The 24,680-nt window shown below is 47.7% G+C and overlaps 1 protein-coding gene across 2 annotated transcripts in view; it reads left to right on the forward strand.

Moving 5' to 3' along the window:
- Positions 1–24,680, forward strand: part of LOC119363855 (dnaJ homolog subfamily C member 7-like) — a 28,384-nt gene that overhangs the window by 696 nt on the left and 3,008 nt on the right. For both annotated transcript variants that reach the window (XM_037629221.1, XM_037629220.1), the window contains exons 2-5: positions 215–256; positions 356–478; positions 1,879–2,108; positions 2,494–2,530. In XM_037629221.1, coding sequence (XP_037485118.1) covers positions 215–256; positions 356–478; positions 1,879–2,108; positions 2,494–2,530 — 432 coding nt within the window. The remainder of the gene's footprint in view (positions 1–214; positions 257–355; positions 479–1,878; positions 2,109–2,493; positions 2,531–24,680) is intronic.

The raw sequence follows: 24,680 nt of genomic DNA on the forward strand, positions 1-24,680 counted from the left end.
TCTCCTGGCCGCGCGTTCTGTAGCTCTAATTCGAGACGGCGACAGTAATTTGTAGGGTGTGCGACGCTGCTTTATTGTTGCTGTAGCGTAGATGGACAACGTTGAACTGAAGCAAACTCATGAAATGATCATTCACTTAACAGTTACTCCACTTGTGTGTTACCGATGCATTTAGGTAATGTGATTGTGCATCTTTTTCTGGGAGTGTTTGCAGGTTGGTCAACTGCGCCGCACCTTTGGCTGGTTCTACACTCAGGTATATGAAATGCTCATCTTGTGATTCTGAAATTCAACATTAACCAAATTGTAAGTAACATCTGGGAGAGATAGTTAAAATCGTTTTCTTTCACTGAAGCTTAGCAGATCAGAACCATATGTCTACTGGGAAGACATACCCCGTGGGCCGAATAGGTGCGGTGATGCGTGGCGATATTACCGGAGGACGCGTGAGACGAACGAGGATCAGAGGAAGAGAGTGGTCGGTTCCTTACTTGCATATAGGAGATTAGGATTGTTTAATGTTTTTCTGGATATTTACATTTCAAAACTTATGCTTTCATTTCACTGTAGGTGCTAAAAAGTGTAGTGTTGTGAATGCCTCAAACTTGCTTCTGAATTATTAAGATTAACTTCATAGAACATGAACGGCTTTAAAGGTTAATATAATGTTGTTATAAACCAGCTGAAACTTTTACACCCTCAAGTTGAAATTGTTGATCTAACGAAAATTTCAGTGAAGCAACCACACCATTTTCTTAATTATAGAGCCACTATGTGTTATGTGGCTGCTGGAAGGAGGGTGCGAGAGGGCCGGCCGGGGGCCTTTTGCCCACGGCCGGGCAAGATGGAAGGGATTTCCTTCTTAATTCTTGCTTGATTAGATTGATACATCTTCTCTCTTTATATAGAGAGGTTTACTTGACTCCCAAGCAAGGCTTACTTGACCCCTAAGCAAGCGACCCTTGTCTCTAATTAACCCTAAGACTAACGGGCTATACCGCCAGCCCAGGCCATTAGGCCCATTACGTACTCTAACACTACACCCCACCTGGACATGCAGCTTTGTCCTTGAGCTGCAGCCTAACCAACTTATAACCATGACTCGACGCAGCACAAACCTAACACCTAAAAACAAGCCTTTTACATCTCGGCTTGTTTTATTACTCTCAACCTGAAATGGACTGGGACGATTTATTTTGGACCCCTTAACAAAAAGTGGACACCATCCGCACGTCGGGCGTGCACGTGTACAGCCACCTGGATCCCATGGACACCATCTGGACAAAAGGAGTGCATGTGTATGGCCACTTGGAAGTGGTCGCAAGAGCGACCAGCAGAGGCGCCCTCGCGGCGGCCGGCGGAATGCAGTGGTGCTATGCGGTGCGCTCCTGTCGGTGACACCCTGCCTTCTTCCCGCCGGACGGCTGTTGGTCTGCACCGCGCAGAGAAGAGTGAAGGGCTTGCGATGGAGAATGACGAGGAGGGGTGCGCCCCCCCAACCGCCGATGTCGCAGACTTTGAGGTCGCTGCCTGCGGGGAAAACAGTGTTATGTGGCTGCTGGAAGGAGGGCGCGAGAGGGCCGGCCGGAGGCCTTTTGCCCACGGCCGGGCAAGATGGAAGGGATTTCCTTCTTAATTCTTGCTTGATTAGATTGATACATCTCCTCTCTTTATATATAGAGGTTTACTTGACTCCCAAGCAAGGCTTACTTGACCCCTAAGCAAGCGACCCTTATCTCTAATTAACCCTAAGACTAACGGGCTATACCGCCAGCCCAGGCCATTAAGCCCATTACGTACTCTAGCACTATGTTAGTCTCATATTTATGTGCTGATATGTTTCAACTAATCATCAACCAACATTAGTGCTTTCTGTAGGAACGCATCATGCACATGCAAGATATGTTCAAGAAGGAGAGAAGTAAATGCCGGGATTATCGGACTCGCAATGGTCATAATCCAACCTATAATCAGCATAGTCGAAGAGAAGACTGGTATGAAGATGCAGAAACATTTTATGCCAATCAAAGAACAAATTTCAGATCAAGGCCCAGGGAAGCTATGCAGTACAGTATGTCACATCACTATTCTGTCTTGGGCCTAAACAGGTATATCATAAAAGCTCGTCATGTACTTTCTAGTTGTGTATGATGATAGTTGAGCTTGTATGAGCCACTTTCATACTACATTGGTCCTTCAGCTCATGTTTTCTCGTTAGATGTGCAACATGTTACAGATATAGGTTACATGTAACTGTCTCCCTTCTCCTTAGGTTTGTTCTACCAGCTGTTCTTAGATTGTCCCATACTCCTTAGGCTTAGTTTACCAGCTGGTATCTGACTCTCTTATACTGAATCTGTCTTTATAGAATCCTGAATTATTGCCGTACATTTAGGATAAATTTTTCTTGCCTTGAAATTTATATACTGATACAGACATATGTTATACTCATAATTTTCTCATCGGTAAGACTTTCTACTTTTTGTTACATAGGTCAAGACCAGAACCATTTTCAGATGCTGAGATTAAGGTGTGTCTTCTTTTACTTTGTCATTTCGTGACATAGAATTCTCAGCTGAAAGATTGCCGTTATTTTCTGATATATTCTGTAGCACTTGCACTTTAGTCTTGTAGGTGAAGACAAAGTAACTAAAAACGTTTTCGTTCTTACCAATCGCACTGCACTTTCCTTTATACTCGGTACAATTCTAAACAACAACAACAACAACAAGTTGGGGTAGGCTAGCGTTGGAACCCATAAGATCTCGAAACCAAGTCATGGTTCTGGCATGAGGATAGCTAACTTCCATGCACCTATGTCCATGACTAGTTCTTTGGTGATACTAGATGATGCCCCGCGCGTTGCTGCAGGAACTTTGATAAAACAGATGCATAAATAGATGCGAAAAACAAAAAATATTGCAGTCTTCTTTAACTTTGCTCTCAGTTTGTATTTTAAAAACAATAAAGCATGTGAATCATGTGATAAAATGTTATATAAGAAGAGAAAACTATTAGATTGGAGTTAACGGGGTGCCGACATAACAAAAATGTATAACATGACCTACATATAATTGCTCCAAGCATCCAACGTATGCACCGTCTTTGCCCACACAAAAAATAGTGAAATAAATTGACATGCATGATTGTTGAGGTGGCATGGTTGCATGGATAGATTAGTGCACAAATTATAACTTATGACCACATGCATGACTTGATGATGTGGCATTGTTGCATGATAAGGAAAAATATGTAGTGGGCTGCAACTATTTAAGAATAGAGGATTCCAGTCCTTCAGATCTTTTTTATGGACACCTCCCATGTCAAGTTTGGTCTACCCTGACCTCTCTTGACATTATCAGCACGCTTTAACCATCTGCGATGCACTGATGCTTCTAGAGGCCTACGTTGTATATGTCCAAACCATCTCAGATGATATTGGGCAAGCTTCTCTTCAGTCGGCGCTACCCCATTGAGACCACGTATCTCATCATTTCAGACCCGATCCTTTCTTGTGTGGTTACATATCTATCTCAACATGCACATCTCTGCTACACCTAACTGTTTGACACGACGCCTTTTAGTTGGTTTACATTCAACGCCATACAACATCGTAGGTCGATCACCATCCAACTTTTGTGGCACTCTTGTCAGTGAGGACGCTAGAAGCTTGGCGCCACTTCATCCATCCAGTTTTGAGTTGATGGTTCATCGATATCACCATCCTTCTGCAACATTCCCCAAATACCGAAAGTTGTCCTTGTGAGGTACCATCTGCTCATCAAGGCCTCCTCCTCATGCCTAGTAGTACTGAAACTGCACCTCATGTACTCAGTTTCAGTTGTACTAAGCCTAAAACCTTTCGATTCCAAAAGTCAGTCTCCACAGCTCTAATCTATTAACACCCGTCTGACTATCATCGACTAGCACCTCATCATCCACAAAGAGCATACACCATGGGTTTTCTCCTTGTATATCCCTTGTGATCTCATCCATTACCAAAGCAAAAAGATAAGGGCTCAAAGCTGACCCTTGATGAGTCCTATTTTAATTGGAAAGTCGTCAGTGTCGCCATCACTTGTTCGAACACTTGTCACGACATTCTCGTACATGTCCTCCATGAGGGTAATGTACTTTGTTGACACTTTGTAGTTCTCCAAGGCCCACCGCATGACCTTCCGCGGTATCTTATTATAGACCTTCTTCAATTCAATGAACACCATATGCAGGTCCTTCTTTTGCTCCCTGTATCTCTCCACAAGTTTTTATACCAAGAAAATCGCTTACATGATCAACCTCCCAGGCATGAAACCAAACTGGTTTTTGGTCATGCTTGTCATTCTTCTTAAGCGACCCATAGCTTCATTGTAGGGCTCACCAGCTTAATTCCACAATAATTAGTACAACTTTGGACATCCCCCTTGTTCTTGAAGGTTGACACTTGTATACTCTGCCAGTATTCTTTGGGCATCTTGTTTGACCAAAAAATGAGGTTAAAAAGCTTGTTAGCCATACTATCGTTATGTCTCCAAGGCATCACCTCAATGAGGATATAATCAGAGCCCAACACCTTGCCTCCTTCCATCCTTTTAAAACCTCCCTGACCTTAAATTCCTGGATACACCGCACAAAAATGTCTATTGGTATCATCAAAAGAGTCGTCCAGCTCAATGGTAGAGCTCTCATTCTCTCCATTGAACAACTTGTCAAAATACTCTCGCCATCTATACTTGATCTCCTCGTCCTTCATTGGAAGCCGATCTACTCTGTCCTTGATGCATTTGACTTGGTTGACATCTCTTGTCTTCCTCTCTTGGATCTTGGCCGTCTTATAGATGTCCCTTTCTCCCTCATTCGTGTTTAAACGTTGACGTCCTCATACGCATGACCCCTTGCTTCATTCATAGCTCCTTTGATGTCTTCTTTGCCACCTTGTACTTCACTATGTTGTCTGCACTCCTATCCAGGTGTAGGCGTCAGAAAGAGTCTTTCTTCTTCTTAATAGCCTTCTAGGCATCATCCTTCCACCACCAGGTATCTTTGCTTCGCTTTTGCTTCCCCTGGCCGCCCCAAACTCCTCTGAAGCCACCCCCTGAACGCCGCAATCTTCATCCACATATTCTTTGCATCACCTCATTCCTCCCAAGGGCCCTCCTTAATAACCCTCTCCTTGAAAGCTCGGGCTGCCTCTCCCTTCGATCTTGGCGCGCTTATCTCACTGTACACGAATCCAAAAGCGGAAGTCAACCATCACAAGTTTATGTTGAGGGACAACACTTTCTCCGGGTATTACCTTACAATCTAGGCATGTCTTCTCTTCTCGAGAGGACGAAATCAATCTGGCTGGAGTGTTGATCACTACTAAAAGTCACTAGATGGGGTTCTCTCTTTCTAAAGAGGGCGTTAGTTACGATCATCTCGTAGGCTAAAGGGCAGCTTAAAGACATCCGCTCCTTCTTGATTCCTGCTGCCATAACCCAAGCCCCCAAGCCCCCTTCAAAACCTGTGTTAGATGTACTCACGTGGCCATTGAGGTCTCTTTCTATGAAGAGTTTCTCACCAATAGGTACACTCCTAACCATATCCTCTAGGCCTTCACGGAACTCCCTCTTGGTGCTCTCATTGTAGCTTACTTGTGGGGCATACGCGCTGATAACATTAAGAACTAAGTCCCCAACGACCAACTTGACTAGGATAATCCAGTCCCCTTGCCTCTTGACGTCTATCACCCCCACTGAGGCTATTGTTGATCAAGATGCATACTCCGTTCCTTTTTTTAGCTGTCCCCGAGTACCACAGCTTGAAGCCGGTATCCTCCACCTTCTTCACCTTTTGTCCTTCCATTTGGTTTCTTGGACGCATAGGATATCAACACCTCTCCCCACCACTGTATCAACTAACTCCCGTAACTTAATCGGCAGGGACCCTACGTTTGAGCTACCTATGTGGGTCCTACTAGGCTTGGCTAGCTTCCTTACCCTTCGCACTCGTCGAGTCAAATGTGAAGACTCTTGCTCATTTTTCACTACACTCGGGCGTCAATGTAGCATGCCACTAATGATGCAATGACCCGAACTTTGCTCACTTATCACCATATCTAGATCAAGATACGGAGCGCCACCAAGGGGGTGACGGCGTGCCACCAAGAGGGTGACGGCGCAACCCTTGCCCATTTAACACCACACTCCGATATGGCGCGTCGCTAAGAGGGTTACGACCCAACGATGTTCTTCTGGGTTTCATCTCCATAAGAGTGGCTGAATTTGATGTTGGCTCGCCAAGCTTATCACAAGCATCCTCCACCCGGGCTTGGGACCGGCTATGTTGAGACTGAAAGTGCGTTATATCGACTAGAGGGGGGTGAATAGGCGATTTTTATGAATTCTTCACTGAGGAATTTGCTGGTGAGGAAATTCCTAAATGAAGAACTACTAGCAGCGGAATAAGTACTCAGAAGTAAACATAACAGAATACAAGCATAATCATCATGGCGAGATGAAGACAAGCACAGAGTACAGAAAGCGTAAACACAGGATAACACAAGAAAGAAGACGGACAGACTGAAGAAATTGAACTGAGGAAATTGAAAAAGTCTTCAGTCAAAGTCTTCAAACAGATATGAACAGGCACGCAACAACAGACAAGAAGAAATGAAAGAGTTGAGGAAATAGAACCAGTAGGCTTGGTGAAGACAATGATTTTCGCTCAAAGTCCTCGGAGGATGGGATGCTCATAATTGACAAGTGTCAGTTTCTCTCGGAGCAGCCAACGAGCTAGTGGTTGAAGGGGGCGGCTATTTATAGCCTAGGGAGCAGCCCGACATGATAAGACATAAATGCCCTTGTCTGATATGACCGTTAGGTGGGTAGATATTTTGGAACCGCTGGCGCATGGCACAGCAACGGTTGGAATTTTGACTATCAAAATCCTCATGGCTATCATGTTCCTCACTGTGTAGGCAATTCACACTGGTGAATTCCTAACTCCTCAGTCAGAACAAATTCCTCAGAGACCAGAAGAACTTTGTCTTTGTCACTGAAGAATATGACTGAACTGTATGAGATTTTCAATGGCTTCACTCGAAGGGATTGATAGGTGTAGGATTTTGAGTTGAGCATCACATGATATTTTTTCCTTAGTATTTCCTCGACCCCCTTTAACAGTACGGTATTTCCTATGACTCAAGAAAGAGAAAATGGAACTACGAAAACAAAAGTCTTCACGCTTCATGTTCCTTGAATGATTGCCTAGTCTTCAATGTCACATCAATTTCTTCACTTTCAAAGTCTTCAGAGATCCAAAGTCTCCAGTTGAAGAACTTCATTTTTAGGGGTCGACTTTCTCTGTAAATATCAAACTCCTCATAGACTTATAGACCTGTGTACACTCACAAACGCATCAGTCCCTTAACCTATAAGTCTTCAATACACCAAAATCACTAAGGGGCACTAGATGCACTTACAATCTCCCTCTTTGGTGATTGATGACAATATAGGTTAAGTTTTCAACAGGGATAAACATGTGAAGTGTAAATACTGATATTGAGGAATTTGATTGCAAGATATAGAAGAACTCCCTCTGAAGATGTGCATAGTGATGAATTTGCTTTTGAAGCAATGCACACTTGAAGAGTATAATCATGGAGATCTCCCCCTATATCTTGTAAATCATACACACATTTGATATATAATATGAAGAATTTGAAATGCATGATGAAATATGATGACTGATGTAATTCAGCATGCGTGCATTAACATTAATGAGGAATAAGCATGCAGAAGAACACAACAAAAGTATCAGGTCACCATAGAGTTTAAGATTACAACTCGATCCAGCAAAGTCATCAGAAGAACGAGAGTTGTAACTTCGCAAAAAAAACGCCCATATAAGATAGACCCGCTTGAAGACTAACTCAAATTTCTCCCCCTTTGTCATCGAATGACCAAAAGGGTTGAAACTGAGGACTAACGCCCCTAAAGAATATCATGAAGATGGAGGAGCGCCAGCGTTGTCAGGGTCTTGAGTCGATGTAGGGCCTGCTGCAGTGTCGTCCAAGTCTTCATGCTCGTCCGTGGCGCGTGATGAAGAATATGAGCTGGCCACCACGGAAGGAACCTTGACCCTCTTGAATCTCTTCGGTGGAGGAGCAGACCAGTCAAAGTCTTCCTTGAAGCCCTTTTGCTTCAGATCTTCTTCACCATATAGATGTGACAGAATAGCCCAGGTGCGATCAAACACTTCATGGAGGTAGTAGTGGTTTTTCTTCACGGCATTATGTGTGGAAGTCATGTTGTGAAGAATAGAACCAAACTGACGATTAACCCACTTGTGGTTGCGATCCACCTTCTGGTGAAGACTTATCAGCAGTTCACGATCAGTCAGCACACGAGGAGCAGTAGCTTGAGGACTTGTCTTGGTAGCATTGGTAGCAGTATCATGAGTGGCAGTCATCATTGGTGGAGTAAGATGCAGCTTTGCGGAACTGACCATCCAATGGACGAATGCCTTTATTGATAACAGCTGTGACTTGCCCTTCTCATCAGATGAGAAAATTGTCCGCTTGAGGACTTCAATAGGGGGCAAGTAGCTGAAGTGATTTTGAAAATCAGCCTTGTAGTTGAGTGAAGACCTTGTTCTGAGGAATCTCATGATCCACGACGCGTAAGGCTTCAGCTCAAATGGAGAAAGTGAACATTCGCCAGAGTCCTCATGATAATTTATGGGAATGCCATGCATAATGTTGAAAAGCATGTTCTTCATCATTCCGATAATTTCTTCATCGGATGAGTCATGGCCTTTGATGGGACTCATGGTCTTTGTCAGAATGCGGTAGATTGTTCTTGGCACATAGAGCAATTCCTTCACGAGGAATTTGGTCCTTGGAGCTTGTCCCGGCTTCAGCGGCTTCATGAGCACTTGCATATAGTGATCAGTGAGTTCAGGCTCATCATACAGACAACGAGCACCGTCAGGTGGAGGACTGATTGGTAGGGCACGAATCAATTCAGAGGCTGGTGCCTTGTAATGAGTGTTTTCAGTCATCCAGTCCAATACCCATGAGTTGACGTCAGCAGCATCGCTGGTGATATGCAAAGTTGCGTAGAACTGAAGAATAAGTTCTTCATTCCAATCAACTATGTCAGAGCAGAAATTGAGCAAGCCAGCGTCATGAATCATGCTGAGGACTTGAGAGAAGCAAAGCATGGATTCCATGTCCACATGAAGAATATGCTCATGATCGAAGACTTTGTCCTTGTTGAAGAGCACTGAAGAATAGAAGTTGGCCTGGCTGGCAGTGTAGAAACGCTTCCTTCTAAGACGAGCATTGTCATAGTGGTTGAATTCTGTGAAGAATACGTGCTCGCCAAAGAAATCATCAGCCTTGAATTTTTGCTTCTTGGAGAAAGGATCCTTTGGCTTGGGCTGAGGAGTGTCAGTCAATTGCAGCACTACTTCAGGAATCACAATCTCAGGTTTCTCAGGCTGAGGAATTTCAGGCTCTTCTGCAGCTTCAGCCTGGGTCGTCAATTTTTCATTGACAATTTCTTCACCACTAGTGGCTGGAATTTCTTCATGAATACTTGGGGTTGCATGAGGTTCTTCAGACCTCATTTGCACTTCAGTGGCGGCAGGGGACTGAGGAATAGCTTGAAGGGGAGTGAACATTGGAGAGTTGAGATGTTGAGTGTCCCAAAATTCATCATTGAGCACAGGAGTGGTACAACCAATGTCCACATCCTCCTCTTCAATTTCTTCGACACCTGCCTCTTCAGCAGTAAACTGAGGCAAATGTGAGGAAATGACTGGGGTTGAAGAGATTTTATCCACTTCAATTTCTTCGTCCAACTGCTCTGACGTAGCAGCAGAAGGAGATTCTTCATTAGATTCATCAGGAATCACATAATCTTCACCAAATGGAACAAGATCCTTTGATGGCATTGATGAGACTGGAACGGCATCAATTGGATTGTCAATTGAACTGATCAGAGTCTTCATCTTCTTCGGAGCTGAAGAATTTGAAGAAGTTGATGCCTTCCGTTTCTTCACAGCTGCACGTTCTGCAGCCTTGGTCTTCTTCGCATCTGATGCAGATGGAAGGATTGGAGTTGGTGTAGACGCAAGAGGTGCAGAGGAATTTGGTTCATTGTCCTCAGGCACAACTGATGCAGTTGTCCTGATTTGTTCACTTCCCTCAGACGCATCGCTAATGGATGCCCTGGCAATATCTTCAGCGGCTGGAATGGAGTCATCAGCCCTGACACTCTCATGGTCTTCAACAGCCTTATTGTCATCAGCGGTGCTGGCATGTTCTTCGGTAGGCTGAGCAGATGCCTCAGCCTGAGTAACTTCAACGTGCACAGGTGGAGCAGCACTTGAAGTGAATTTCTTCGTCAGATTGACAAAACGCACCTTGGCGCCCTTCCAATCAGCATGGTAGCGATCAAATTCATCACTCAGTTGTTTGATTTCAACTTGCAAGGCAAGGAGCTGACCAGGAGTGAGAGTGAGGATATTGTCCTTGAGGTAGCGCTGTTTCTTATACTGCGCTTTCTTCAAACTTCTGCCTTGATCAAATTTCCATTTTTCTTCGTCAATGAAGGCAGTAAGAACATGACTTTGACTAGGAGTGAGGTTCATCTCCTGCAAAGGTGTGTTAGGATCCTTGTGCCACAGGTCAATATAGTCAAGGATCAACTTTGGATCCAGCATCAGCGGCATAATGCTGCCTTTGGCTCTAACGGCCCTGGCTTGCCTGTCTCTGATGATTTCGGCAAGTTCTTCATCATCAGCCTCATCATCATCAGAGGGTACATGGAAGGCAACCTGCTTCTTGTGAGGACTTGGGCGAGTGTCTCGTCCAGCAGTGGCCTTTTTCTTCAGTAGAGAGGGACCAGCTGAGGAATTTCGAGCAGCTGAGGAGCTTGCAGATGCTCCTGAGGCAATAGAGAAGCCTTGAGTCCTTTGGCACGTGGCGAGATGCACAGGTGCCGAGGATTTTGTCGGAGCAGCTGAAGACTTTGACGGAGGAGCTGAGGATTTTGAAGGAGCAGTCAGAGGAATTTGTCGTGAGGGCCTTGAGGAATCTGGCCTTGATGGCATAGCAGAGGAGCTTGGTCGTGAGGGTATTGAAGGTGAAGCGTTGAATTTATGTGCAGGCTTCTTGTGCATTGCCTTCTTTGACTGACTAGCAGAGGCCCCAGCAGAGGCAGCAACAGCAGCAGAGTCTGCGTTGAATATATTCACTGCTTCCTTTGCTTGCTTAGACAGTTTGGCTTAGCGCTTTGCCCATTCATCAGGATAATCCTCACCGCGCTTGAGGCTGGTGGGATCTGCCAACTGGCCTGGTGCCAATGGAGGTCTTGGGCAAGGAGGGTTGAGTGCGAATTTCTTCATATACTTAGGAGTGACATATCTGTACTCCCTCCATTCTCGTGCCCATCTTCTTTCTATCCTTTGTATGCGCACATTGCGTTGATTCTTGTTCTCTTTGTCGAATTTTGGCTTCATCGGGTGTGTAGTAGTCCTTATATATGTCCTCAGGGATTTCAAACGCAGTATTGACCTCAGGCCTCTTTCCTCCCTTCTGTGGCCTTTTGTCACTCATTTTCTTCAGCTGAGGAATATGAACAACTGAAGTTTCTGAAGAGGTATGCAACTTTTCTTCGAGGAACGTTGCAAATGAGTTAAGTTGATGAGAACCTAGTGATTCAGCAGCGGACATTTGTACCTGTGAACAGAGTAGAGTTGCGAGGAATTTGAAGAGGTCATATGCGTTCTCAGAAGGTTTTTCAAAAAGAATAGGTTTTGAGGAATTTGACTAGATGAGCCTTGAGGAATTTCACTAAGCGTTCTTTGTCTTAGGTTCCAGAGTTGTGTAGATTGAAAATCCACACAATTGAGGAATCTTGAAGAAAATCATTGCTTAGAGAAACAAAACAAGAGCAAATGACATGTGAGGTGTTTATGTGTGTAAAGAATTGAAGAATAAACACTTTTGAAGATTTTCAGGAAAACTTGAGAATCAAAGCGAGCAGTTAAAAGTAACTTTTAATTACCCGAAGTGAAGAACACGTTGAACTGGGAAGAACAGAAGTGAAGTTCGTCAGGTCAGATCTTCCACGCCCTAACTCGGCAGAGGAAGACGGCTACGGCAGCGGCGGAGTGAAGAAATCCACAACCGGCGCGAGTACGACGGCGACGAGGTTGAGGCAGTGAAGCTCTTCCTCACCGGCGACGATGAAGTAGCGGCGGCGCTAGGGTTTTGGGAAGCTCGAGCGGGAGAGAGAGCGCGAGCGAGATGAAAGTGAAGTGAGGAAGAGACAGGGGTGTTTATAGAGGGAGTGAAAAACTATTCAACCAAAGAAATCGGACGAACATGCCCCTGACTTCTTCTCATTCGCTTGACATATGTTACCCACGTACTGAGAGGTGGCGATCGTGTAGGATCGTGGGTGAATAATAAGTATTGTCGTGAGAAGCGGAATGGTTTGAGCGGCAAAGCCGAAAATTCAGATAAGATAAGTTTAAAGTTTTGTTCGCAATTTCTTCAGCTGTCAAGGACACAGTGAAGAATTTGAACGAGTTTCAAATAGAACGCATATGAGGAATTTGTGAATAGACTGGGTTGAGTTTAGCATAGAGGGGGAAGGGCCTGATCACATTCACTTAGTAGAAGAAATCAACTTGAAGAAATAACAATAAGTGAATACTGTAGAGGACATAAAACTCATATATATATATATATATATATATATATATATATATATATATATATTCGAATGAAGAACAACACTGGAAAGAGTGAAGACAATGCAAAGTTGAAGAATTTGAAAAACTGAGGAATTTCAAAAAACGAAGAAAAACTCAAATTGAAAATTTTCAACTTTGGTTGGTGGCGTAACCCACCGTAAGAAAGCTGCACGCACAATTGTCGTAGGGCTCTGAGAATCAATTTCTTCATTAATTTATTCACACTTAGAGGGTTAGTCTTCATTGATTGAAGAAAAACGTTACTTCGTGTGTTGCGCATCTAAGTCATCAAGTCAGCATAAGTGTTAGGAGGTGTGTCCATTTCAGAGAACATTCGAAGATTCTAGGATATTTAGCTCACACCGCAACTTGCTAAATCTCTTCTCATCCAAGGGCTTTGTGAAGATATCGGCCAATTGATTTTCAGTGCCGACGTGGTCGATGGAGATGTCGCCCTTCAACACATGATCACGAAGAAAATGATGACGAATTTGGATGTGCTTAGTCTTCGAGTGCTGAACTGGGTTATGAGCAATCTTGATGGCACTCTCATTGTCACAGTAGAGAGGCACATTCTTCACATTAACGCCATAGTCCTTGAGTGTTTGCTTCATCCATAGTAGTTGAGCACAGCACGATCCAGCAGCAATGTACTCAGCTTCTGCAGTGAAAAGAGATACGCAGTTTTGTTTCTTCGAGGACCAACAGATCAAAGATCGTCCGAGGAAATGACATGTATCAGATGTTGACTTGCGGTCCACGCGATCGCCAGCATAGTCAGAGTCTGAATATCCAATGAGATCAAAAGTGGAGCCCTTGGGATACCATAATCCAAGTGTTGGTGTGTGAGCTAGGTATCGAAGAATATGCTTCACAGCCTTATGGTGTGATTCCTTCGGTGTAGCTTGAAATCGGGCACACATGCTAACACTAAGCATAATATCCGGCCTAGATGCACATAGGTACAAATAAAGAGCCAATCATGGAGCGGTATACCTTTTGATCGAAGTCTTTACCATTTTCATCAGTGCATAGATGGCCATTTGTGGGCATTGGAATTTTGACCCCTTTGCAATCTTGCATGTCGATTTTCCTCAATTCGTCCTTGAGGTATTTCTCCTGAGATATGAATATTCCATTGCGCTGTTGACGAATTTGAAGACCTAAAAAGAATTTCAACTCTCCCATCATAGACATTTGATATTCTTCACTCATCATATAGGCAAATTCATCACTATATCGTTGGTCAGTACAGCCGAAAATGATATCATCAACATATATTTGGCACACAAATAATTCACCATCATAAGACTTAGTGAAAAGAGTTGGGTCGAGTGAACCGGGTTTGAAGCCTTTCTTCATGAAGAATTCCTTCAAGGTATCATACCACGCCCGAGGGGCTTGCTTGAGGCCATACATGGTCTTGTTGAGCTTGAAGACTTTGCCGGGATTCTTTGGATCTTCAAAACCTGGGGGTTGAGCAACATATACTTCTTTCTCAAGCTTACCATTGAGGAATGCACTTTTCACATCCATTTGTTGTAAGATAATATCATGATGGTTAGCATAGGCAAGTAATATGCGAATAGCCTCAAGTCTAGCAACAGGTGCAAAAGTTTCATCGAAATCAATTCCTTCAACATGTGTGTAGCTTTGAGCTACAAGCCGTGCATTATTCCTCACCACAAGGCCATTTTCATCTTGTTTGTTGCGGTAGATCCACTTTGTGCCAATAATGTTGTGCTTGCGAGGATCTGGACGTTTGACCAGTTCCCAGACGTTGTTGAGCTCGAACTGATGTAATTCTTCTTGCATAGCTTGAATCCACTCAGGCTCCAGAAATGCTTCATCTACCTTAGTGGGCTTTGTGATAGAGACAAACGCAAAGTGCCCATAAAAGTTAGATAAATGTGAATCTTTTGAGCGTGTGAGAGGACCTGGTGCTTCAATGTCATCGATGATCTTCTCGATTTGCACTTCATTTGCAATACGAGGATGAGCGGGTTGTCTTCGAGGAATTTGATCCGCATTTTCTTCAGGAGCATTTTCCTCAGCACCATTTTCTTTAGGTGCGCCAGCTCGACGTTCATCACGTTCTGGAATGAACTCTTCAGCAGATTCTTCAGTAGGAATGACATCCTCAGTGGCTTTGAACTTGATAGAATCCCCAGGTGCTGGTTCATCTATCACAGAAGATAGGTGCTCTCTTTGCGAGACATTAGTTTCATCGAACCGCACATCCACAGTTTCAACAACCTTGTGAAGAACATTGTTGAAGACTTTGTAGGTGTGCAAGTCATTTCCGTAACCAAGCATGAAACCCTCATGTGCTTTCGGTGCAAACCTAGAATTGTGATGAGGATCTCTAATCCAACATTTAGCACCGAAGACTTTGAAGTAACTTACATTGGGTTTTTTGTTAGTGAGGAGTTCATAGGCAGTCTTCTTGAAGAATTTGTGAAGATATACTCTGTTGATGATGTGGCAAGCAGTATCAATTGCCTCACTCCAGAAACGACGAGGCGTCTTATATTCATCAAGCATAGTGCGAGCCATCTCAACAAGAGTTCTGTTCTTACGCTCCACGACGCCATTCTGTTGAGGAGTATAAGGAGCAGATAACTCATTAGTAATACCAAGTTCATCAAGATAGTCATCAAGATCGGAATTCTTGAATTCAGTTCCATTGTCACTCCTGATGCACTTGATCTTCACACCAAAGTTGGTTGAAGCCCTCGAGGAAAATTGTTTGAAGACTTCCTGCACTTCATGTTTGTAAGTGACAATGTGTACCAATGTGTAACGAGAATAATCATCAACAATAACAAAGCCATATAGAGATGCATCATTTGTCATAGCAGAATAATGATTAGGACCGAAGAGATCCATGTGAAGCAATTCAAATGGTCGAGTGGTAGTCATGATAGTCTTCGCTGAATGCTTGGCCTTTGTCATCTTCCCAGCTTCACAGGCTCCGCATAAGTGATCCTTGAGGAATTTGACATTCTCAATGCCAATGACATACTTCTTCTTCGCGAGCGTGTGCAGATTTCTCATGCCAGCATGACCAAGTCGTCGATGCCATAGGCAACCTTCTGAAGCTTTTGCAAGTAAGCACACGGCAGGCTATGGTCCTGTAGAGAAATCAACAATGTACAAGGCTCCTCTTCTAAAGCCTTCGAAGACTTTGGAATTGTCAGCTTCCAAGATCACAACACAACGATACTTGTCAAAGACAACAACCATATCAAGATCACAAAGCATTGAGACAGACATGAGGTTGTATCCTAAGGACTCGACAAGCATGACTTTGTCCATGTGTATGTCCTTAGAGATCGCAACCTTACCTAGACCCAATACCTGACTTTTGCCTTTGTCAGCGAAGATGATATGCTTCTGATGTGACGGTGATAAGGGAGCATCCATCAATAGATTCTTGTCACCAGTCATGTGATTTGTACATCCACTATCGAGGACCCACTCATTTGCTTTGGGTTGATCATCCTTGGCACCTTTTGCCATGAAGCAATAGGTGGGAGCGTAGTCATTATTGCCTTCATCAGCCTTGTTGGTGGAGTCATTTTCTTCAGAGTTGAAGATAGACTTGCTGACGAATGCTGTAGCGAGAGCTAGGCTCACCTCATCAGACTCAGACTCCTCAGATGCCTCCTCGTCCTCATGTTCCTCAGATTCAGCCTCAGAGTCCATTTCCTTGCCAATGAATGCCCGAGCCTTCTTGGAGCTGCTCTTCTTGTGAGATGAAGACCTCGAGGATTTTGATGATGAAGACTTTGAGGATTTCTTCTTCTTCTTTGCGTCATCAGAACTGTAATCCTTGTATTTCTTCTTCTTTGATTCCTTATCCCACTGAGGACAATCTTGGATGTAGTGACCAGGTTTCTTGCATTTGTGACACAGCCTCTTCTTGTAGTTACTGGATGAAGAATCATTGCTTCTTGAGGGTTTTCTAAAGCGACCACGTCTAGAGAACTTCTGAAATTTCTTCACGAGCAGTGCAAGTTCCTGGCTCAGTTCTTCAGGATCACCAAGACTGCTAGCAGAGTCTTCATCTTCAGACTCAGAGACTGCCTTGGCCTTCAAAGCACGTGATCTGCCATAGCTCGAACCGTAGAGATCTCTCTTCTCAGCAAGTTAGAACTCATGAGTATTTAGCCTCTCGAGGATATCAGTGGGATCAAGTGACTTGTAGTCAGCACGCTCTTGAATCATCAGAGCCAGAGTATCAAATGAAGAATCTAGCGATCTCAACAATTTCTTCACCACCTCATCGTCGGTGATGTCAGTGGCGCCAAGCGCTTGAAGCTCATTTGAGATGTCAGTGAGGCGATCGAAGGTTTGCTGAACATTTTCATTGTCGAGTCTTTTGAAGCGGTTGAAGAGATTGCGAAGAACGTCAACACGAGAGTCACGTTGAGTTGAGACTCTTTCATTCACTTTGGACAGCCTATCCCAGATAAGCTTGGCAGTTTCCAAAGCACTCATTCTTCCATACTGTGATGGATAAGTCTGTGTACTAGGGTCCTTGTGGGGCTGCAGCACATGGTCCTTGTGGCAGTTAGGAGGATAAAGTCCTGGACCATCAAGGACTAGCTGTTAGGATAGAGTTCTGTTCTTGACCATCAAGGACTGTCAGTTAGCATCTTAGACTAGCATCTTAGACTAGCATCTTAGACTAGCATCTTGGCAGCATCTTAGCATATGCCTTGGCTGGCTAGCAGCCTATAAATATGTATCCCCAACCCCTCGGGTTGGTATGGCATTGTGTGAGAAATAAACCAACGAAAATTGTCCCAACTCTCCTAGTGTCATCCACAACTATCAATGCTCAGGCTGAAAGGTCTAACAAGTGGTATCAGAGCCTCGTTAACCCGCACCCTGAGCATTTCCTGTGAGCAGCCCAAGTCGGTAGCAGCAGCTGCTCCGTTTGCCTCTGGTTACCTTCCTCCCTCCGGACTGTCGAGCAGCAGCTCGTCTTCATCAGCCTCCTCTTCACGCAACAGCCCCCCTGCAGCGAGCCATGTCTGCAGGTCGCTCTCAGCACACGGCTACCTCGAGCATACGGCGCCGGCAAGAGGCCGAGCGCGCCGTGGCAGAGGAGCGTGAGCGAGCGGCTGTAGCAGCGGCTGCTGCGGCGGCAAGAGTGTCGAGGCTGGCTGCAGCGGAGCTGGCAGCAGCCAGAGCGGAGGTAGAAGCAGCCAGGGCGGAGGTAGAAGCAGCAGCAGCAGCAGAAGCAGCCCGTGAGGCTACGGCGGATGCCAAGGCACTCCGCGGCAGCCCCGGCAGCTCCAGCAGCTCCGCGCCTGCGGACGACGGCGCCGACGCAGATCGCGCCAAAGTGGCGCAGGAGCGGACGGCGCAGTGGGCAGCCGAGCACGCCCGCGCTCCAGGTGGAGGCGCGCACCGCGACGGCGGCTGCAACGACCAGGACCGCGGCCTCTACGAGGTCCGGACTGTGGTCAGGGATGTTGGTTCCAGTGTTGGGTGGCCTACCCTCACTAAAACCAACTACGTCGAGTGGGCCGGGATCATGAAGGTCAGGCTCCAGGTGCGGCGCATGTGGGAGGCAGTCCAGGACAGCAACGTCGACCACCTAGAGGATCGACGGGCGCTGGACACCCTCATCGCCGCAGTCCCGCCCGAGATGCAGTTCTCGCTTTCCAACAAGCGGACTGCCAAGGAGGCTTGGGACGCCATCGCCGCAGCACGCATCGGCAGCGACCGTGCTCGCAAGTCCACCCTGCAGGCACTTCGTAAGGAGTGGGAGAACCTGGGCTTCAAGCCAGGTGAGGACGTTGATGACTTTGCTCTCCGTCTCAACACTCTGCTGCAGAAGATGGTGAAGTTTGGCGATGCCACCTACACCGAGGAGAGAGCTGTCGAGAAGCTTTTTCGGTGCATTCCCGAGAAGTACAAGCAGATGGCTCGCTCGATCGAGTCGTTGCTGGACCTCTCCACGATGACGATCGAGGAGGCGATAGGTCGACTCAAGGTCGTCGACACCGACGAGCCACAGCCCCCCTCGGGGCCCGTCACCACCGGCGGGAAGCTGCTCCTAACTCGGGAGCAGTGGGATCCCAGCCTTGGTGACAAGAAGGGGGAGCCTTCCTCCTCGACGGGCGGCCGCAAGCGTGGCAAGCAGCGTAAGGCGCGAAGAGGCCCCCCGGGCAGGGCACAAGGACGTGCCGAAGGTGACGCCCGCGGAGGCGCCAAGGACGGCGCCGCTGGCAAGCCCAGGCCGGCACAAGACAACAGTTGCCACAACTGTGGCCGGTTTGGCCATTGGGCCAATGAGTGTCGGCAACCACGACAAGGCCAGGCTCACGTCGCACAGGCGAAGGAGGAGGAGACGGCTCTGTTCATGGCGCATGCAAGCATTGAGCTACCCTCGGCGACTCCAGTCGCAAAGGCTTTCATCCACCTCGATGAGCCAAAAGCACATGCTCTTCTCGGCGATGGCTCCGGTAAGGACAAGGCTACGGGGTGGTGCCTCGACACCGGCGCCACCCACCACATGACCGGTCGAAGGGAATTCTTCGCCGAGCTCGACTCCGATGCGCGAGGCTCCGTCAAGTTCGGGGATGCCTCCGCTGTGGAGATAAAGGGCGTCGGCTCCGTCATCTTCACCACCAAGATGGGAGAGCACCGGTTGCTCACCGGTGTCTACTACATCCCCGCGCTAAGGAATTCCATCATCAGCTTGGGACAGCTGGATGAGAACGGCTCACGCGTGCTGATTGAGCATGGGGTCCTACGCATCTGGGATCGCCAGCGTCGCCTTCTCGCCAAGGTGCCCAGAGGTGAAAATCGACTCTACGTCCTTGATGTGCAGGTGGCACAACCGGTCTGTCTCGCTGTCCGTCGAGACGACGAGGCGTGGCAGTGGCATGAGCGCTTTGGGCACCTTCACTTTGAGGCCCTGAAGCGTCTAAGTGCCAAGGAGATGGTGCGAGGCCTGCCATGCCTCGACCATGTGGAGCAGTTCTGCGACATCTGCGTACTGACAAAGCAGAGACGACTCCCCTTTCCCCAACAAGCGAGTTTTCGGGCTAAGGAGAAGCTGGAGCTCGTGCACGGAGACCTGTGCGGCCCGGTGACGCCAGCCACACCAGGAGGTCGACGCTACTTCCTGCTGCTCGTCGACAATCTCTCCCGCTACATGTGGGTGATGATCCTCGGCAGTAAGGGAGAAGCGGCGGACGCCATCAGGCGCGCGCAGGTTGGTGTGGAGGCGGAGAGCGGCCGCAAATTGCGCGTGTTGCGCACTGACAACGGCGGCGAGTTCACGGCGGCTGAATTCGCGTCGTACTGCGCCGATGAGGGCATCCAGCGCCACTACTCCGCGCCGTACAGCCCGCAGCAAAACGGCGTCGTCGAGCGGCGCAACCAGACGGTTGTGGGGATGGCTCGGGCTCTCCTCAAGCAGAGAGGGATGCCGGCTGTCTTCTGGGGAGAGGCGGTGCTAACGGCCGTCTACATCCTCAACCGCTCTCCTACTAAGGCACTCGACGGCAGAACTCCGTACGAGGCCTGGCATGGGCGGAAGCCGGCGGTCTCTCATTTGCGGGTCTTTGGCTGCCTTGCGTTCGCCAAGGAGCTCGGCCACATCGGCAAGCTCGACGACAGGAGCACTCCGGGAGTCTTCATCGGCTACGCGGAGGGCTCAAAGGCCTACCGCATCCTCGACCCAAAGACACAACGTGTGCGCACAGCGCGAGACGTCGTGTTCAACGAAGGGCGAGGGTGGCAATGGGACAAGGCGGTGGACGACGGCTCGACGCCGGCGTATGACGACTTCATTGTCGAGTACGCTCACTTCAAGGAAGCTGGGGGAGCAAGCAGCTCCTCTTCACCGGGCACGTCTACCCCGGCCCCCAAAACTACATCGACTCCGGCGCCTGCTACACCGACGACACCACAACCGGCGACGCCGCATACTCCAGCCCTGGCGGTCGCCACTCCGGGCTCGTCTTCATCAGCACCAGCTCACGCAGAGCACAACCCGATGAAGTTCGCTTCCCCGCTCACTCACGACGAGGAGCGGGTCGACGCATGGTATGGAGGCGAACCGCTGCGGTACCGTACGATGGATAATGTGCTCGGCGACCAGCCGGTGCCAGGACTGGTGCCACGTGACCTGGAGGCGCAGCTACAGCTCGTGTGTGAAGACGGCGAACCACGGTCCTTTGCAGAGGCCGAGAGAGACGCGGCATGGCGCGCCGCGATGAAGTTGGAGATGGATGCGGTCGAGCAAAACCGCACCTGGGAGCTTGCTGATCTCCCTCGAGGTCACCGCGCAATCACCCTTAAGTGGGTGTTCAAGCTGAAGAGGGATGGAGCCGGCGCCATCATCAAGCACAAGGCTCGTTTGGTGGCCCGAGGCTTCTTGCAGCAGGAAGGAGTCGACTTCGACGACGCTTTCGCTCCCGTGGCACGGATGGAGTCCGTGCGACTTCTCCTTGCGCTGGCTGCCCAGGAGGGCTGGCGTGTCCACCACATGGACGTTAAGTCGGCATTCCTCAATGGCGACTTGAAGGAGGAAGTCTACGTGCATCAGCCACCGGGGTTTACGATTCCCGGCCAGGAGGGCAAGGTGCTCCGCCTGCGCAAGGCTCTCTATGGCCTGAGGCAGGCACCCAGGGCGTGGAACGCCAAGCTGGACTCCACGCTGAAGAAGATGGGTTTCGAGCAGAGCCCGCATGAGGCTGCCGTCTACCGACGGGGGAGTGGAGGAAATGCCCTGCTGGTGGGCGTCTACGTTGACGACCTGGTGATCACCGGCACCAAAGATGCAGAGGTGGCGGCGTTCAAGGAAGACATGAAGGCCACGTTCCAGATGAGTGACCTGGGGCTCCTCTCCTTCTATCTAGGGATTGAGGTGCACCAGGACCACTCCGGGATCGCGCTTCGACAGTCCGCCTACGCCAAGCGCATCGTTGAGCTAGCTGGGCTCACCGACTGCCATCCAGCTCTCACTCCGATGGAGGAGAGGCTGAAACTAAGTCGCGACAGCACGACGGAGGAAGTGGATGCTACGCAGTACCGACGCCTTGTGGGGAGCCTTCGCTACCTCACTCACACACGGCCGGACTTGGCATTCTCCGTCGGCTATGTCAGTCGGTTCATGGAGCGACCAACGTCGGAACACCAGTAGGCAGTGAAGAGGATCGTCCGCTACATAGCAGGGACCCTCGACCACGGCCTCCATTACCCTAGGTGCCCTGGGGCGGCACACTTCGTCGGGTACAGCGACAGCGACCACGCCGGCGACATCGACACCAGCAAGAGCACGAGCGGGATCCTCCTCTTCCTCGGCAAGTGTCTCGTGAGCTGGCAATCAGTCAAGCAGCAGGTGGTGGCCCTGTCCAGCTGTGAGGCTGAGTACATAGCGGCCTCCACCGCCTGTACTCAGGCGCTCTGGCTTGCTCGACTGCTTGGTGATCTTCTCGTTCAAGACACCAGAACGGTGCAGCTCCTGGTGGACAACAAGTCCGCCCTGGCCCTGGCAAAGAACCCCGTGTTCCACGAACGGAGCAAGCACATCCGACTGAGGTATCACTTCATCCGCAGCTGTGTGGAAGAAGGGAGCATCGAGGCGAGCTACATCAACACCAAGGATCAGCTCGCAGACCTGCTCACCAAGCCCCTTGGGAGGGTCAAGTTCCTCGAACTTTGCTCCAGGATTGGGATGTTCAACTCTCCCACAAGACGACGTACAAGACTTAGGGGGAGAATGATGGATAAGTCTGTGTACTAGGGTCCTTGTGGGGCTGCAGCACATGGTCCTTGTGGCAGTTAGGAGGATAAAGTCCTGGACCATCAAGGACTGGCTGTTAGGATAGAGTTCTGTTCTTGACCATCAAGGACTGTCAGTTAGCATCTTAGACTAGCATCTTAGACTAGCATCTTAGACTGGCATCTTGGCAGCATCTTAGCATATGCCTTGGCTGGCTAGCAGCCTATAAATATGTATCCCCAACCCCTCGGGTTGGTATGGCATTGTGTGAGAAATAAACCAACGAAAATTGTCCCAACTCTCCTAGTGTCATCCACAACTATCAATGCTCAGGCTGAAAGGTCTAACATACTGTCCTTTGCTCAGATGACCACATATGATATTCTTCGCTTGAGAATCGAGTTGCTTGAATCTCTTCACATCAGTAGCGTTCAGAGAAGGTGTGACTGAGGGAACACCATTTTCCACAACATACTAGAGATCGTTGTCAATTGCCTCAAGATGCATTCCCATCTTGTTCTTCCAGTAGGGGTAGTCCGTTCCATCGAAGGTAGGACACACAGCAGAGACCTTGATCATACCTGCGGTCGACATAACTAAAACTCCAGGTGGTTAAACCAAAATCACACAGAACAAGGGAGTACCTTGCTCTGATACCAATTGAAAGTGCGTTATATCGACTAGAGGGGGGGGGGTGAATAGGCGATTTTTATGAATTCTTCACTGAGGAATTTGCTGGTGAGGAAATTCCTAAATGAAGAACTACTAGCAGCGGAATAAGTACTCAAAAGTAAACATAACAGAATACAAGCATAGTTATCATGGCGAGATGAAGACAGGCACAGAGTACAGAAAGCGTAAACACAGGATAACACAAGAAAGAAGACGAATAGACTGAAGAAATTGAACTGAGGAAATTGAGAAAGTCTTCAGTCAAAGTCTTCAAACAGATATGAACAGGCACGCAACAACAGACAAGAAGAAATGAAAGAGTTGAGGAAATAGAACCAGTAGGCTTGGTGAAGACAATGATTTTCGCTCAAAGTCCTCGGAGGATGGGATGCTCACAATTGACAAGTGTCAGTTTCTCTCGGAGCAGCCAACCAGCTAGTGGTTGAAGGGGTCGGCTATTTATAGCCTAGGGAGCAGCCCGACATGATAAGACATAAATGTCCTTGTCTGATATGACTGTTAGGTGGGTAGATATTTTGGAACCGCTGGCGCATAGCACAGCAACGGTCGGAATTTTGACTATCAAAATCCTCAGGGCTATCATGTTCCTCACTGTGTAGGCAATTCACACTGGTGAATTCCTAACTCAGTCAGAACAAATTCCTCAGAGACCAGAAGAACTTTGTCTCTGTCACTGAAGAATATGACTGAACTGTATGAGATTTCCAATGGCTTCACTCGAAGGGATTGGTAGGTGTAGGATTTTGAGTTGAGCATCACATGGAAATTTTTCCTTAGTATTTCCTCGACCCCCTTTAACAGTAGGTGTTTCCTATGATTCAAGAAAGAGAAAATGAAACTACGAAAACAAAAGTCTTCACGCTTCATGTTCCTCGAATGATTGCCTAGTCTTCAAGGTCACACCAATTTCTTCACTTTCAAAGTCTTCAGAAAGTCTTCAGAGATCCAAAGTCTTCAGTTGAAGAACTTCATTTTTAGGGGTCGACTTTCTCTGTAAGTATCAAACTCCTCATAGACTTATAGACCTGTGTATACTCACAAACGCATTAGTCCCTTAACCTGAAGCTAGAAGCCACGAAGAGAAGCTGGATCGTAGAGTTTTGTGAAGCTGAAGGGGGCCCAAACACGCCCTAAGAACTGACATTTACTTAATGCATCTCTTATGTGCATCGGTGGCCACTAGTTAATGGAGACATAGTTTACTGCCGAAGGGCGTGTTTGGTAGCCAGTCTCACCCTAGCATCGTTGTTCTCCTGACACATGTTGAGTGCATAGAACTACACTGTGTTTGATAGCTTGTATGTGCTGAGACATGCTGAGTTGAGAGCAACTCTAGTAGAGTCGCCATAAGTGGCCGATCGCCATAATTACTGCCATATGGCAATGATTTTGGCCGAAATGGGTGGCCTAGCAGAGCCGCCATCCTGTGCTCGACCACCATATGTTTTGGAGGCCGCTCCAAATTGAGCGTGTGAGCGGGCGC

Source organism: Triticum dicoccoides, chromosome 2B (genome assembly GCF_002162155.2).
Source record: "Triticum dicoccoides isolate Atlit2015 ecotype Zavitan chromosome 2B, WEW_v2.0, whole genome shotgun sequence".
NCBI classification, from domain to species: domain Eukaryota; kingdom Viridiplantae; phylum Streptophyta; class Magnoliopsida; order Poales; family Poaceae; genus Triticum; species Triticum dicoccoides.